We start from the raw sequence: 15853 nt of genomic DNA, 5'->3' as shown, positions 1-15853 counted from the left end.
CTAGCTCTGTAACTGTGCTGAAAGTGTCTCCATATGGTATCATAGGTTCTAGTACTGTGTAAGAATTACCTTACTCACCCAGTTAGAGTGGGAGATTTAAAGTGTAACAGAGAGAAAGCATCATTGTAGTACCCTGGGTGATATACAAGGTGTATTTTCTTTGTTTCCATACCAATGATCTAATATGTTGGTAATGGTTTACTGTAGAGTGTACGTTATGGCTCAAGTTGTTTTTCTGATGATCTATAAATCTTGTGTATTGTTACCTCTTTAAACCAGATTTGATATTGCTAACTCACTAACACTTAATCCTGCATACCCAGACCCAGAAGTAAATGAATAAAAATCTGAAGTACACAGGAACCTTAATACCAGGGGCTCCTTGCAGACCAGGAGCTCCAGGCTTCCCCACTTCCCCCTGCGGATCAAAGACACAGTGACAACATTAGCAGGCTTTTCCTCCTATCAATCCCTTGCTTAATATCTTTATTTTTATATAGCGCCTTTCATAGTGGACCACCATCACATAGCGCTTTAGAGAGGGGGGCTGTGAACTGTGCATTATATGCAAAGTCACTTACAATAGGACATTGATTTAACATCTCATTTGCAGGATGGAGCACAAGGAGGTTAAGTGACTTGCTCAGGGTCACACAGTGAGTCAGTCAGTGGCAGAGGTGGGATTGGAACCGGTGACCTTCTAGTTACAAGCCCTGGACTTTAACCACTGGACCACACTGCATACAAATACAACAGGACTAAAGAGGCCTGCCTCACATTGCTGTCATGGTTTTCTTTTCTGAATGTCTTCTTACCTTTTTTTAGTTGTTTACAATTACTGAAATATGATGGTTCTTATTGCAATTTTACTTTTTAAAAAATGGATATACATTAATTTGGGTTAAGGACTTTAACTTCAGTTCAGGAGCGGCTCTTCAGTTCTAGTTGCTGGCCACAGACGTATAGAATGTAGGCTGGATCAGCCAGTGTCAGTAGTAATGCTAGCAATACTAAACTTGATCCAAAGTGGCAGATCACAAAATGGTAGTGGCTTTTACTTCTATAGAGACACTTTGCTGGTCCAGCTTATGTTACACGTGGCTATGGCAGGCAACTGGAGCAGATAAGCAGCTCCTGGATTCCTTTACACAATAAACACAACAATATCTGAGTGACTGCAATGAGAACCACTCCAAATAATGAAGATTATAGATTAAGAGAAATAGGAAGTCAAACGGTTAGGGGAATATTTTGCTTGTAGAAGAAGCAAACTGTATAGGAAGTGTTTTTTCTGTTTTTTGCCCATTTTTAGTGATTTCCCCATTTTTAGATGTTTGAGTGTGACACTGGGTGACTAGGAGCACAATGAGTATCTCAAGTTAGGGATGTGATGTCATCCTTATTAGGAATGCATGGAGTGGGGGGAAGAGAGGGGGCAGCTCAGTCTTACCATCGTTCCTGGCAGCCCAGAAAAGCCTCTACGCCCCATACGGCCCTGAGATGAAAACATTTATACTGTATGTAGAGGCAATATATATACAGGGGTACAAAACAAACAATATGCAGCACACACGTGTGTGAAAATGCCCCTGCTAAGCATAGCATCGCTGACATTTATTCTGTTATATTCCTAGTTTCTGTCACTTAGAGGCTGGTTATCCTGGAGGAGTGGTCCTGTATCCCTATAGAACAAACACCTTGCACACTGACTGTCATGTCCAATCAATGCTGTCTTGGCTGCCTATTGGCAGTCTTATGGCAGCTGTTTCTATTGTGGCTTCTCAAGTTTATTCCAGGTCTCAGACAGTGAAGATTTAACCTCACACTGGTACTGTAGTTTCTGTGCTGTAAAAAGTCATGCTCTCAAAGTGATGCTGCAAAAACCCGATGTGTTTTTTGGAAAGAGGGGATCATGTTTGCATCAGTAAAATGTATCATAGCATATTATCACAGTTACATTAATGTAATACCTGTACCCGTGTATAATTACTTAGGCCTGAATGGACCGATCAAACTTTCTGTGCACCTCAGTCATGCTACCAAGCTCTACAACAAACATCTTCTCTGGTAGCTGTGAATTTGTCCTCAAGTGTTGACTGTTTAGAACATTATGTTCATTTCCTAAGAGAATTGTAACTTACAGGAAACATGTAATGCTCAATAGTGGAAATAAAACAGCATATTACCTTCTCTCCCCGAGGTCCAGGAAATCCTTGCGCCCCAGAAAGACCTCTATAACCCTGCAGAAAAGGAAGACATTTTGTGTGACCCCCCTATTGCTGTAACAGGCAGAGCCAGGTCATGTTTCACAACTGTGAGGGGGCGCTAATATGTGTGGACCAACATGGAGGAGAGTTGAAATGTGCTAAACAGAGAGCAGTAAAATGGTTCATCATAAGAGTGCTAAAAAAGGCTTTCAAATCCTTGTAATTACTTCTGATTAGCGTGAGCAGCCTTATCATTGCAATGAAAATCTTTATTTTTGTTTGCTTTTTTCCCCTTAAAGAGCCAGTATCACATTCGGATATATCAATGCCTGTAAGACGTTATAACAATACCTGTTAGATGTATTGGACCTTGCTGTGCTGTTTGTACCTGGATCACTTGAAATAATGTTCAGTCCTTTTTTGGCATTATGAACTGCTTTGGGCAACTCTGAACTATCCTAAAGATTTGTGGTATATTTACATTTTTGGCTGCAGTCTCAGAATTCAGAAGTCTTCATTCATTCCGGTCAGGTAGCAGCAGGTGCACCACAATAAAAGTGAGTGGATGCACCGATTATTCTTGCTCGAGAGGTCCCCCGAGCTTACATTTACAGTCTTTTTAGACTCCATTAAAACATTATTTTAAACTTTTCATAAAATGCCAACTGCAACGGCAATTTTGTAATTAGTGAATTAAAAACCAGTACATGTCCCTTTGCGGAGGCTATTTATTAATGTATTATTCATTAATGTGCGCTATATTGTGGCAGCACGAAATAAAATGGAACAGGACTATTAAAATTATTTTTATTACTATTAAATTAAATTATCATTACTATACACAGGGCTACATTTTAATAACTATCTTTTATATTTTATTTTGTCCATATTTACCATATTATAAAAAAGCTAACCCAAGTGTTGTCTTCCTCTACTGACAAGGTGGCAGTATTTGAATTACTTCTAGTGCTGTGAGCAGGTACATCTTAATTCCTGCAGTCTGTTTAAAACAACTCTGTGTTATTTCAAGGAGCACTTGATGACTGGAATTGTGGTCTGACTACAGTTGGACCACTGGGGTGAAACTCAACTTTAGCCCAGGAATTAATTAAGAGCCAGGGAGCGAATTCAAATATTAAAGAAAAGCAGGAATATAGAAATGAAGAAGGATGCCACTAACCTTCGACCCATCTCTCCCCAGTTTGCCAGGTTCTCCCATTGCGCCTTCATAACCCTGAGCAAATACAGACAGAGCTCAGACCAATGCATTTGTATTGTTTCCACTGCCTGGTGCTACAGGCTTCGGCTGCCCACGGCTAGCCGCTGAAATCAAAAGAGTGCTTCAGTGCTTTATTCCAAACCTGTCCAATCTCGGAAATTCAAAGGGCACTGGGGGATTGTAGGATCACAGTGTGCTTTGTTTTAAAGACCCTGCCGGTAACACTGCATTTAGAGCAAAGCAGTCTGAGCAATGGAAGCTGAAACTGAAACTGAACATTCATTGCTGTTTTCATTATGGAACTACACAAGATTGTAGACAACCTTCTCAAGACCCAATTGAATGAACCTCCAAAAGAAGACGGTTGGAAAGTGAAATGTAAAATAATAACACATCATAAAGAAATGCCTTAATAACATAGAACAGCTTATGGCGTGTAGGGCTAACATTGCTGTGACAGAGTGAAGGTGTGTAAAAGGGGTGAAGTTTGGCCTCCTGACAGATAGGGATGCTAACAAGACTACTCTATGTACCCTTATCAAGATGGAGCTACACAGGTGCTCCAGGATTTCTCCTCATCAAGTCCATGGCTAAGCGTGGATCTATGGGGTGGAGCCTGGAGCATATAGGGAGCTGTGGTAGCTGTAGAGAGTTAGTTTGAGTGGGGGATGGAAGGTGAAGGCCATCATGAGATTTTGCCTATGGCATTTTTTAACATTTGAGGTCAGGTGAACTGAACTGGGAGCGGACGGGCGTTTGTGTGTACAGAAACAGCGCATGACCTGTTGGGCTTACTGAATGGAAGACTAAAGAGCTCAGCAGTTGCCTCTCATTTATCTTTTGTTTTGTGTTTTCAGCTTTTGGTTTTGTTAAATTTCACTCTCCACCAGGAGAGAAACTTGTAAATAAACACAAAGAGAACTTATACCTGGACTCTGTGCTGGTTTTTTCCAGTCACTCAGCATTACCACCTCTGTGCCGCCTACAGTAGCTTAGGTTTAATAAATCAAGTTCCACATGTTTCATCATTGCAGTAAACAAAGTTTAAACACCTCCTGGCTATGTGATGACGTGCTTCTTTTGTAGCCAGTTTTTCTACATGGAGTATGAGATACAAATCCTGCCCAGATAGCCGCGCTAAGCTGCTTGGGCGAGTGTGGAAACACCCTGTTTTGTTGCCGTGGGCAGCCCTAGTCGGGAGCGCCAGGCAGTGGAAAAAGTTAGCTGCATCTCCCTGTTAGTTAGTTTCAAACATTCCAGAAATGTTTATTTCAATAACATTTATTAGGGTCATTCCGTGACAAATCACCCAACAAGTCACACCTTACCATCTCCCATTTATACCAAACTTGGTTCTTGGGTTTGTTTCAGGCAAACAAGCTCAAATTTACATTTTTAGACTGATCGGGGGTAAAGGGGTCATAAGGGTTCATACCCATCCAACACATATCTGCATAGATGACAGAAACAAAACTTCCTCTCTGATATATAACTGCATCTTTTTTCTCAGCTTTGGATTCATCAGAGCAATCCCAAGAGAAACTTATAGTTTCTGATTCACTTACGGAGAGGGAAATGTGGATGATGCAGGCGTTTAGTGCCCTTTACAGTTAATGCGGACTTGAACCTATGTTTTAAGTGTTCAGCATTGGCCATGATGTCTTTTACAAAGGTGAAGGTTATGCTGTCGAAGCCAGTCCTGCAGAATGAATACATATCTTCAGGGGTTACAATCTGGCCATTAGTGGGACGCTGCAAGCTCGTTTTTGCAGTCTTTGGCTTGAATGTTCCCCCAATACCATCCCAAGGGACAATGTGTGATGTTGCAAAAAAATGTTATCCTGCATCCAACTTGAAGTCCAGTTTACGGTGGCAGAGATTTATGAAATTAAACCGGTTTTTGTATTGGGCAGCACAGCCATCACTGAAGTAATGAACTGTCCTCAGGTAGGGACGTTTTTCCTTCACTGGGGTGAAGTGTTTGGATTGAAAGAATTCCTGGCACCTATTTTACTCTACTACATCAATGGGAAGTTCTCAAATTCAGAACTGAGTGCAAAACCATGATTAAGGTCTTCCATACTTTACTTCATTACTATGATAGCAGTGCCAGTAATATATCCATGTAACATAAAAGTAATTGTTCACCTGGAATGAAAGGTGCTGACTTTTTTTTTTCACCCAAGGTCAAAGGTCAAAAACGCTGTAAGGTGTAACTTCCTTTTGTTTTCTTTCAAATGTATTTCTGAATTTGCCATGTGATTTCCAATAAAATGACACCTCCCACAAGTAAAAGGTTGGTGAACGTTAAGGAGGGAGGGGAGCGCTCTATAACTTTTGACCCCTTGACCTGATCAGTCTAAAAATGTATATTTTATCTTGTTTGCCTGAAACAGCCCTAAGAACCAAGTTTGGTGTAAATCGGAGATGGTGGGGTTTAAAATCCAACTTTAATGACCCATGACCCATTCGATATTTTTAAGCACATATGCAACTCCAGAAACTACCATTCCTGAATAAAAAGGTTTAAACAAAGACTTGAAAAATAGAAAAATGTGAAGTTGTAATTGTACAGAGGTCCACCAGGGGGCAGTGTTTGCTGTGGTGGTGGAAACGGTATTACTAATAATAAACTCACCGTTGGCCCTGGGAGCCCTGGGGCACCATTCACTCCCATAACCCCAGGAAAGCCTGAAGGGCCGGTTCTTCCTTTGAACCCCTTCCTGCCCCGTGGCCCTGGAGGGCCCTGCAATTAAACAAAGAGCCAACAGTCACACCGGCCTGCTCAAAACACTGCCCTAACATTGAATACATAGTGTTACAAAAAAGACCAGAGACTTACATTTTAATTATGCTGTCGCTATCCCTGCAGCGGCTTTTAAAAAGTACCAAAAAACTAAAACTATGATAACTGTGTAAAATTGTTGTTATGGTACTTTCATAAAGATGGCAGTACCAAAATTAAAATCCTAAAGTAAGTAACACAAATAACATAATAACATAACCGTACTTTATAGAAAAGGTAATATCGAAGTACATATGTTACATGCTTATTAATTCCAATGAAGTATGTATTCTAATGACATTAGTCTACTTGACTTGGTTATGATTGAATGTTTTAAGTAATGGATGAATTATCTTCAGTGTCAAGATACACTCATCACAGGCTACCTGCTATACATAATATTGAAGTAATCCTGGGGGGTAGCTTCTAAAGAACTACTTGGGTCATTTTAGGGGTAATTAGGCTGCACTTGGATCACTCCTGCTAGGTGTGGGACATTCACTACCTGTTTTACCTCAGTGCTCAGACCACTCACTAATTGTATCCCTGAATAGATAAACATCTGCTATTTTGAATATATAAGCATTATATTATGAGACAGACATCTCACAAGAACAGTGGTACTTGGTTTCTGCAGTGGTACTTGGTTTCTGCAGTGGTGCTTGGTTTCTGTAGTGATACTGGGTTTCTGCAGTGGTACTTGGTTTCTGCAGTGGTACTTGGTTTCTGCAGTGGTGCTTGGTTTCTGCAGTGGTGCTTGGTTTCTGTAGTGATACTGGGTTTCTGCAGTGGTGCTTGGTTTCTGCAGTGGTACTTGGTTTCTGCAGTGGTGCTTGGTTTCTGCAGTGGTACTTGGTTTCTGCAGTGGTGCTTGGTTTCTGCAGTGGTGCTTGGTTTCTGTAGTGATACTGGGTTTCTGTAGTGATACTGGGTTTCTGCAGTGGTGCTTGGTTTCTGCAGTGGTACTTGGTTTCTGCAGTGGTGCTTGGTTTCTGCAGTGATACTGGGTTTCTGCAGTGGTGCTTGGTTTCTGCAGTGATACTGGGTTTCTGTAGTGATACTGGGTTTCTGCAGTGGTGCTTGGTTTCTGTAGTGATACTGGGTTTCTGCAGTGGTACTTGGTTTCTGCAGTGGTACTTGGTTTCTGCAGTGGTCCTTGGTTTCTGTAGTGATACTGGGTTTCTGTAGTGATACTGGGTTTCTGCAGTGGTACTGGGTTTCTGCAGTGGTGCTTGGTTTCTGCAGTGGTACTTGGTTTCTGCAGTGGTGTTTGGTTTCTGCAGTGGTGCTTGGTTTCTGCAGTGGTACTTGGTTTCTGCAGTGGTGACTGCCAAGTGTGATTCCAGTTCTTCTCAGTTACCATTCGCACAAACCCATTCATTGTTAGAAAACGGACACATTCAAATCATTTTCACATATCTGAAAAGGGGGCGATTATCTATTCAGGGAATCATAACACCAAGACAGGCTTCACTGTATAAACCATGACACCAAGACAGGGTTCACTGTACAAACCATGACACCAAGACAGGCTTCACTGTATAAACCATGATACCAAGACAGGGTTCACTGTACAAACCATGACAGGCTTCACTGTATAAACCATGATACCAAGAGAGGCTTCACTGTATAAACCATGACACCAAGAGAGGCTTCACTATATAAACCATGACACCAAGACAGGCTTCACTGTATAAACCATGACACCAAGAGAGGCTTCACTGTATAAACCATGACACCAAGACAGGGTTCACTGTATAAACCATGACACCAAGACAGGGTTCACTGTATAAACCATGATACCCAGACAGGCTTCACTGTATAAACCATGACACCAAGACAGGGTTCACTGTATAAACCATGACACCAAGACAGGGTTCACTGTATAAACCATGACACCAAGACAGGCTTCACTGTATAAACCATGACACCAAGAGAGGCTTCACTGTATCCCATGCTGATTCACATGCACTGTTCCCATGTTTCCTGTTACTTACTGGGTCCCCCTTGAATCCTGGATCTCCTTTCGCCCCTTTCGATGCTTTCAGCCCCTGAAACAGAAGGGCATGCACAGGCACATGGCTTGTTGTTAATACAGAGGATAGCAACGTGTGCTGGAAACAAGAGATGCAGACATTCCATGCAGCATTCCTTTGAATCATTTTTTTATGTTTTCTTTAATAATAAAGTTTACCATTGTCGTGGTTTCCATGCAGTTCAGAAATTCCAAATTCCCTCTCCATTGTGGTAAGAATGTGACGTAGCCGCACACATATCACACACATTTCTCACGCTATATGTCTCACGATACACTTGTTTCACCATTCTGTTAATGGCAGGTGCAGCATGGAAAAGACTGCAATTTTATTAAAATTGACAAACAGCTTTAAAATCAAATACACGTTTAACATAATATGTGCATCTTTCATATAGAAAACGTGAGTTCTACAAAGTGATGGTAATACATATTAGATATGAGTTACTGGAATTATTTTGTTAGCTCTGCGTAATTTAAAGTGCTTTAAACATTATTACTGCTGCATCCTGTTACCTTTGTTGTAGTGAGTTTGAACTACTAATCAAGATGTGATTGGACATTTTTAATCTATAAGGTTGTATCTGAAATCCCTGCGTATCCCAAGTTGAAATATATAAATACGAGAACATTAATAAGTTGAATGACAAATGTTTCTACTGGAAGTCTTTTTCAATAGCTTTAAAAAGACATTGAATACGTTTTTTGTTTTCCAGGCAGTTTGCAGAGTTGAACTGAAATGGAGGCCTCAGCCTCTCAGTTGGAGAGAGAGTTCTAGAAGAGAAGAAGTGTTTTTGTGTGTGTGCTGTGGTTTTGTGACCAGTGAAGGCAACGCCCAGCCTGGAAACTTTATTTGTAAGTTTTGTTTTGTGTTTCTTTTGTGTTTGAAACCTTTTTGTTTGGCCCTTGTGCCTATTTATTTGATTATTTTTGTTTATTAAAAAAAAACTTTATTTTGAACTTCTAAACTGTCTCTGAGTCTCAAGGTGGCGTTATCCCACTCTAACACCAAATGTGACAAGATTGGCAGAGGTTGAGACTCAGAGACAGTTTAGAAGTTAAAAATAAAGTTTTTTTAATAAACAAAAATAATCACATAAATAGGCACAAGGGCCAAACAAAAAGGTTTCAAACTCAAAATAAACAACAAAACAAAACAAAACAAAACTTACAAATAAAGTTTCCAGGCTGGGCGTTGCCTTCACTGGTCACAAAACCACAGCACACACAAAAACACTTCTTCTCTTCTAGAACTCTCTCTCCAACTGAGAGGCTGAGGCCTCCTTTTATGCCAGGTGGCTAAGTCCATAATTGAATAATTAATTGACTGATTGCTCCAACCTGACACAATCAACCTGGGCAGGGAGGAGAATTTAACTCCTTCCCTGCCAGTATTTCTAAGGGCAGAGCCTTGCTCTGCCACATGAACTATAAAAAATAAGCAAAACATCTTCAACGCATAAAAAACGAGAGAGGGCTGATTTGTAACAGGTAAGAATTATAAATAGGGGCAAAAAAAATGAGAGGACCTAAAGTTACAGGGACAAACAACCCTTAAAACCATGTCCATTTAGTACAATCCTGCTGAAGCATGCATTGCACAAAGTTATCAAGCAGCGATGAAGGAATTGCTTTTAGGAATCTTACTGGATCACCTGAGGGACCAGTCTTTCCAGCTTTCCCGGGGGTGCCCTGCAAGAGAAACAGGCAAGATTACAGTCGGCACTGACTGCAGAAGAGATGCTTCTACTCTGTGCACAGACCGCACAGGTCCTCCCAATTTATACTCAAGCTGCTAAGATTCCAATCAATGCAGTTTTTATTGAGGATGGTAGTGAAACAGTTAAACACAGCTCACCTCTTGTTTACTGAAACACAAGACTGAAGACTCACCTTTTTAAGCCACTAACGGACGATGTTTCTGAGCTCTATGTATAAAATATATTGTTTTGCTTTATTGCAATCTGTACTGTATTATGTTGTGTCTTTAAAAGACAAACTAACACCTGTTGTATCACATCATTGTGTTGAAACATAGTAAAGCATTTAAAACAATACAATACTGCCATGGATTATTACATTTAAGACTAGTGCTCCCACTACATTCCCCATGAGATTGTAAATAGGGGGTTCTCATACAGACATAAGATTGCATTTCATTTTCTATTAAATCACACATACATTTCAAAATCTCATCAGTTAGAACAACTTTCCAATGTTCCTGCCATCACACCTGTGCAGCAACTATTACCTAATATACTGCACATGAAGGAAGACAAACCTGTACCCAACAATCAATCAATCAATCAATCAATCAACCAATCAATCAGACAGACAGAGAGGCAGACAGACAGACAGACAGAGCGAGCGAACATGCTCCTTACCGCGGCTCCACTACCTCCAGGGTCCCCAATCACACCAGCTTCCCCGGGCTCTCCCTGCGATTCACAAGAGAACACATGTGATCAGACCTTCATCGTGTGAAGCAGCTCATTCAATTCAGTTACAAGTAGCAAACATCACGACTGTGAATACCATCATTATCCCCATGATCTACATCAGCCAATTAATTTACCATAAGGGTTATTGTATACCATCAGATACTTTCAATAACTTTTGAAACCACATTTGGATAAGCTCTTCTCAAGTTACATGTTGAAATCTAAGCGTGACGGACAGATAAACAGACAGGGTGCTTCTATAGCCACAGATCTTGATGCTCTGAGCAGAATCTTTTTAGCAAGTTTTTTTAATCACAATTGGATAAGAGGTTCTCTAGATATACAGTATGGAAAACGTACATAGAGGTGGCACCGGTAAAGTAATTGGATAAGAGGTTCTAGTACTGGCCAACAATTACCAATTATTAGGTTCCTGAAATTATCTCTGCTACACAGTAATAACTGTTAATAATGATTTGCTTCAGATTAGGATTAAGTTTGACATGTTGTGATGTTTTTTAATTGACTTGACTGTCTTGTAGGAACTGCTGTACTTACTGTGTTCCCCTTCTGTCCCCGGGGGCCCTCCCTTCCTGGCTTCCCCTGCAGAGAAACACAAGCATGTCAGGAGCACACACAGCCCCTCCCCACACTGCATTTTATTTCATTTACCAGTATTGTTTTTTTTTTTATAAATTTAAGCTCACCAGGGTTCACAGCCACACACCCAGCTTCTGAAGACCATTTCAGGTAGCTTGGGTTTAGGGCTTTTTACATCATGTGAGACTAAAGGTTTAAGCTCAGCAAGGTTCATATCCTAATTATAAAGTGATACAGTTTTTTATCTTTATTAATATTAACTACAGCAGTTTAAGTATACATAATTATACCATGACAGTCGACAATACTGCATTCTATGATAGCTATTTTTTTGTAAAATATTTCTATATTGTAGACTCCTATATTAATTAAATTAAATAATTAAATATAGTTGTAATATGTACAATGGTGCATTCTAACAGCCTATGTTACACATAGCTACATTATTGGTATCATCCTGCACTTTTAATAACACTTGTTTGTTTCTGTCAGGAGCGGGAGTAATTTAGAGCCCATAAAAAGAATATATGATTTAGTAAAATGTCAAGTGCCATCTTTTATCATCTAGTTCACATATTTGTTTCTGGGGCCTGTTTTTGACATGTATTGTTTTTTTTTTTTTGTTTTTTTAATAAAACTTTAGATTGACCAATTATTTCTTTTTTTAAATTTATTTTTCCCCCAATTTGGAATGTCCAGTTATGTATTTTCTCCTCACCGCAGCGAGTCCCCACACAGCACAGACGTTCTGAGGGCTTGTGAGCATCCCCCAAGCAATCGCTTTTACACCGAGCAATCCAGAGCAGAGGTGGGCAGGCTACCGATCCTGGAGAACAGAGATCAGTCCTGCTGCTTATCCACTCTGAATGTGCTCAGTGTCTGGCCAGTAGGGTTAGCTGTTGGTGATGAGTAGAAGGAATCCATGCCAGTTTCCCATCCCCCACTCTGGCAGGGTCCCCAGCAAAGTTTGGCCTCTTTGCACAGCCCGGATGCGAACTGGAGCCATCCAAGCTGTGTGACTCATCCTGCACTCCCAGCGGCAGTGCTTTAACTGGATGAGCCACTCGAGGACTAACATGTATTGTTAAGCATGGATTGTGACTCCATGTGTATTTGTTTTTCTTCAATTGTAAATAACCAGCCCGTGCTTAAAAAACAAGGTCTGTAAACAGGGGAGGTATGTTCCAGATTTCCTAAATGATTATGTTGAATTATTTACATGTCGCTCCAAAAATAAAAGGCGTGATTCAAAAATAAATAAATAGATAAATACAAAGTTCCCTGCTTGTTCTACCTGAGGTCCAGGCCCTCCGACAAGGCCCCGCATGCCATCGCTCCCAGCCTCTCCCTGCAAACACACACAGTATTACACAGGACTATGCAATGCATTACAATCTGCAACAGCAAAGCAGAGCCATCACTCCCAGCCTCTCCCTGCAAACACACACAGTATCACACAGGACTATGCAGTGCATTACAATCTGCAACAGCAAAGCAGAGCCATCACTCCCAGCCTCTCCCTGCAAACACACACAGTATCACACAGGACTATGCAGTGCATTACAATCTGCAACAGCAAAGCAGAGCCATCACTCCCAGCCTCTCCCTGCAAACACACACAGTATCACACAGGACTATACCGTGCATTACCATCTGCAACAGCAAAGCAGAGCCATCACTCCCAGCCTCTCCCTGCAAACACACACAGTATTACACAGGACTATACCGTGCATTACAATCTGCAACAGCAAAGCAGAGCCATCACTCCCAGCCTCTCCCTGCAAACACACACAGTATCACACAGGACTATACCGTGCATTACCATCTGCAACAGCAAAGCAGACAGCAGCACTACAATGCCAATTGTTTTGTACTGAGTGTTAGTGGTAGCACAAGGCTGGTATTAGTGGAATGGTACCACTGTCTGCTATACATTCCGAAATGGTCTTCAATGGCAATGTAGACATTACAAAGGAATCAGTTCTGTACTGAAGGGCAATGGAAGCACAAGTATAGAGCAGCTACAATGGGAAGAGGCTGCCATTGGTGGAATGGGAACACAGTATGCTAACTATACCCTTCCCAAATGATCTTCAATGACAATGCAGACAGTGTTACTAAAGTGGCAATGGAAAGGTTCTGTGCTGAGGGGCAATGGTAGCACAGGTATCAGGTAGCTGCAATGGGACAAGGCAGTTATTGGTAGAAAGAAGAATACCACAGTATGGTCTTCACTATAGTACTGTACATGTACACTTGACTTTGTGACACAGAGCCTGCTCTTGTGTATTTGTTGGAGGACCATGTGATCATTCACAGTATGTCCTGTCACCGGGAACTCATCCAAGTACACAACAAAAAAGTCACATGACCACAATATGGCATCCATATTAGGGTCACAGGTCAATGTGAAGGGTACCGTTAGATTTTGCCTGATAATTTTTCTTGAATGTATCATGCTGGCCACTGCAGGTTTAGCACTTGCTCTGTATTAACAGGGTGCTAACAAAAAATCTGATCAGATACTGCTGATCAGATACTCACTGGCAGCCCCCTTGGTCCGCGTGGCCCCATGGCTCCTGGCTGACCCTGGAATTGACAGCAAAATACAAACTGGGGTGAGCTACTGCTTGTTTAACTTTCATTGTGTAACTCACCATTACCTATAAATCACGTCTTTATATTCTATTTTAACTTGCATATGCTATTTTTGTTGGTTTGAGGGAGATAAAAATATTTTTTTTATTTTATTGTTTTGCATGTTTTAAAAATGTTTAAGAAGGAGGAGCCCAACAGCCCATGCTTACACATGGAGGAATCACTACCTTGGCCTGTTACTCCTTGTGTCACTAGTGGTCATTGAAGTAATTCAATATTACAAACATGTGGAAGAATTCATATTGCTTCTTTTCCAGCGCTAAAAGTTGTTATGAACAACAACTGTTGTTTTCCTGATTTCAGGTTTCATTTTTGCTGGCTATCATCTTTACACTTTTTAATAGACAGGTCTCAGTATCTGCCCTCACTGTTCCTACCTGAGCTCCATTCACCCCTGGCACGCCTTTCATTCCTCTCGGCCCAGAGACACCCTGCAAGACAGGAGGCGCCACATGTACACACTTCAAGAAGCCAGACTGTTGTGAAGCAATACAGAAGAAATGCTCATCTGGAAATGTATCCCTGTGACTTAAGTGCAAAGCACTGGGTGTATAGAGAAGGACTATGAAGAATGTGTCACCAATGATATCAGATCAAGACTGTGTAACGAGATTAGTTAAGACTGCATTATTGAATTCTAGATGCATGTAAGACCAATAGCACGGATAATGTAAAATGTTTTCTTTTTTAATAAATACAAGGCACACAAAAGATCATAGGCAATGTTTTATCATTAAACAGACAATAAATACATGAATAAATACTGCTATTAGAGGCGATGGTGTAAAATTGAAATGAATGTTTTAATAATATGAATACTATTTTTCATAACTAAATTGAATACCTGGGCACAGAAGTATATCTGTTGAAATTAGTGAGAGAGAGAGAGAGAGAGAGAGAGAGAGAGAGAGAGAGAGAGAGAGAGAGAGAGAGAGAGAGAGAGAGAGAGAGAGCTGAGTTTCTTACCAATGCTCCAGGAGGCCCTGAAAAGCCTGCCTCACCAGCTTCACCCTGAATTAATAAATACATCACAAGGATCAGAAACGTGAGACTCACTAGAATATTAAACCACCTCTTTATAACAGCACATGTAACAGAAAATGGATCAGAGATTTCCAGAAAATCTCTGTTCAAGTACATAACACGCCCTCTGAATGTAGACTAAGTCTGCTTCCTTATATTTTTATAGCTTTGATTACATAATGTTAAATAAAAGATCTGAATTATGTTCATGTCATTTTTTTTTAATTATGTCTCAATCCTAAAATTCTACGGTGATGCAAACCTTTTGGTCATTGCTATATACTCCATCGTAAAAAAAAGTTGTATTGCACTTTAGCGCAAGCAAAAAAGACAGCAGTAAATATGACCCTGACCCTGTCAAAATACGATCTGTTCAAGCACTGGCAACTTTGCTTTATCTCATCTCAGGGTTCTGCACTCTTGTGGTTTATGATGTCACAGAACCTCACGATGAAATATTTTCTCATAATGCACTGCAGCCAAAATAATATTTATTTTCATTCTTAGTTTGCTTGTGTAAGATATGTTGAAACTTAACCGGCTGCTGGTGTGTGCTTAACATTGTGCTTCATGTTAATAAGTCATGAGATTTTCCAAATGCTCTGTACTCCACCACAGAAGCACATGCATACAACTTTTCCTAAAGCATCAGATATTTTGTTTTTTTTACCTTACTATAAAAATGTATCGTGTACTGCTTTGTACTGTGGAAAATGTCAAATTGAAAGGTCATGTTTTTTCTTTTTTATATATATTTATACCAGTATTCTTTAACTCCTTGCTCCACTGGTCGCTGTCCGGAGTGCTGATCTTGCTGTCTCTCTACACTTCCACTGGTCGCTGTCCGGAGTGCTGATCTTGCTGTCTCTCTACACTTCCACTGGT

At 40.6% G+C, this 15853-nt stretch overlaps 1 protein-coding gene across 1 annotated transcript in view; it reads right to left on the bottom strand.

Moving 5' to 3' along the window:
• Positions 1-298: 298 nt before the first annotated feature.
• The window catches only part of LOC117401375 (collagen alpha-1(XXVII) chain-like), a 34741-nt gene continuing 19186 nt past the window's right edge, over positions 299-15853 (bottom strand). The window contains exons 13-25 of the mRNA XM_034002004.3: positions 14912-14956; positions 14323-14376; positions 13832-13876; positions 12582-12635; positions 11246-11290; positions 10631-10684; positions 9894-9938; positions 8209-8262; positions 6065-6172; positions 3388-3441; positions 2187-2240; positions 1451-1495; positions 299-418 (exon numbers count right to left, since the gene is read on the bottom strand). Coding sequence (XP_033857895.3) covers positions 299-418; positions 1451-1495; positions 2187-2240; positions 3388-3441; positions 6065-6172; positions 8209-8262; positions 9894-9938; positions 10631-10684; positions 11246-11290; positions 12582-12635; positions 13832-13876; positions 14323-14376; positions 14912-14956 — 777 coding nt within the window. The remainder of the gene's footprint in view (positions 419-1450; positions 1496-2186; positions 2241-3387; positions 3442-6064; positions 6173-8208; positions 8263-9893; positions 9939-10630; positions 10685-11245; positions 11291-12581; positions 12636-13831; positions 13877-14322; positions 14377-14911; positions 14957-15853) is intronic.

The sequence above is a fragment of the Acipenser ruthenus genome, chromosome 10, assembly GCF_902713425.1.
Source record: "Acipenser ruthenus chromosome 10, fAciRut3.2 maternal haplotype, whole genome shotgun sequence".
Lineage (NCBI taxonomy): Eukaryota > Metazoa > Chordata > Actinopteri > Acipenseriformes > Acipenseridae > Acipenser > Acipenser ruthenus.
Note: the sequence above shows the minus strand (reverse complement) of the source record. Positions and strands in the feature narration are given on the sequence as shown.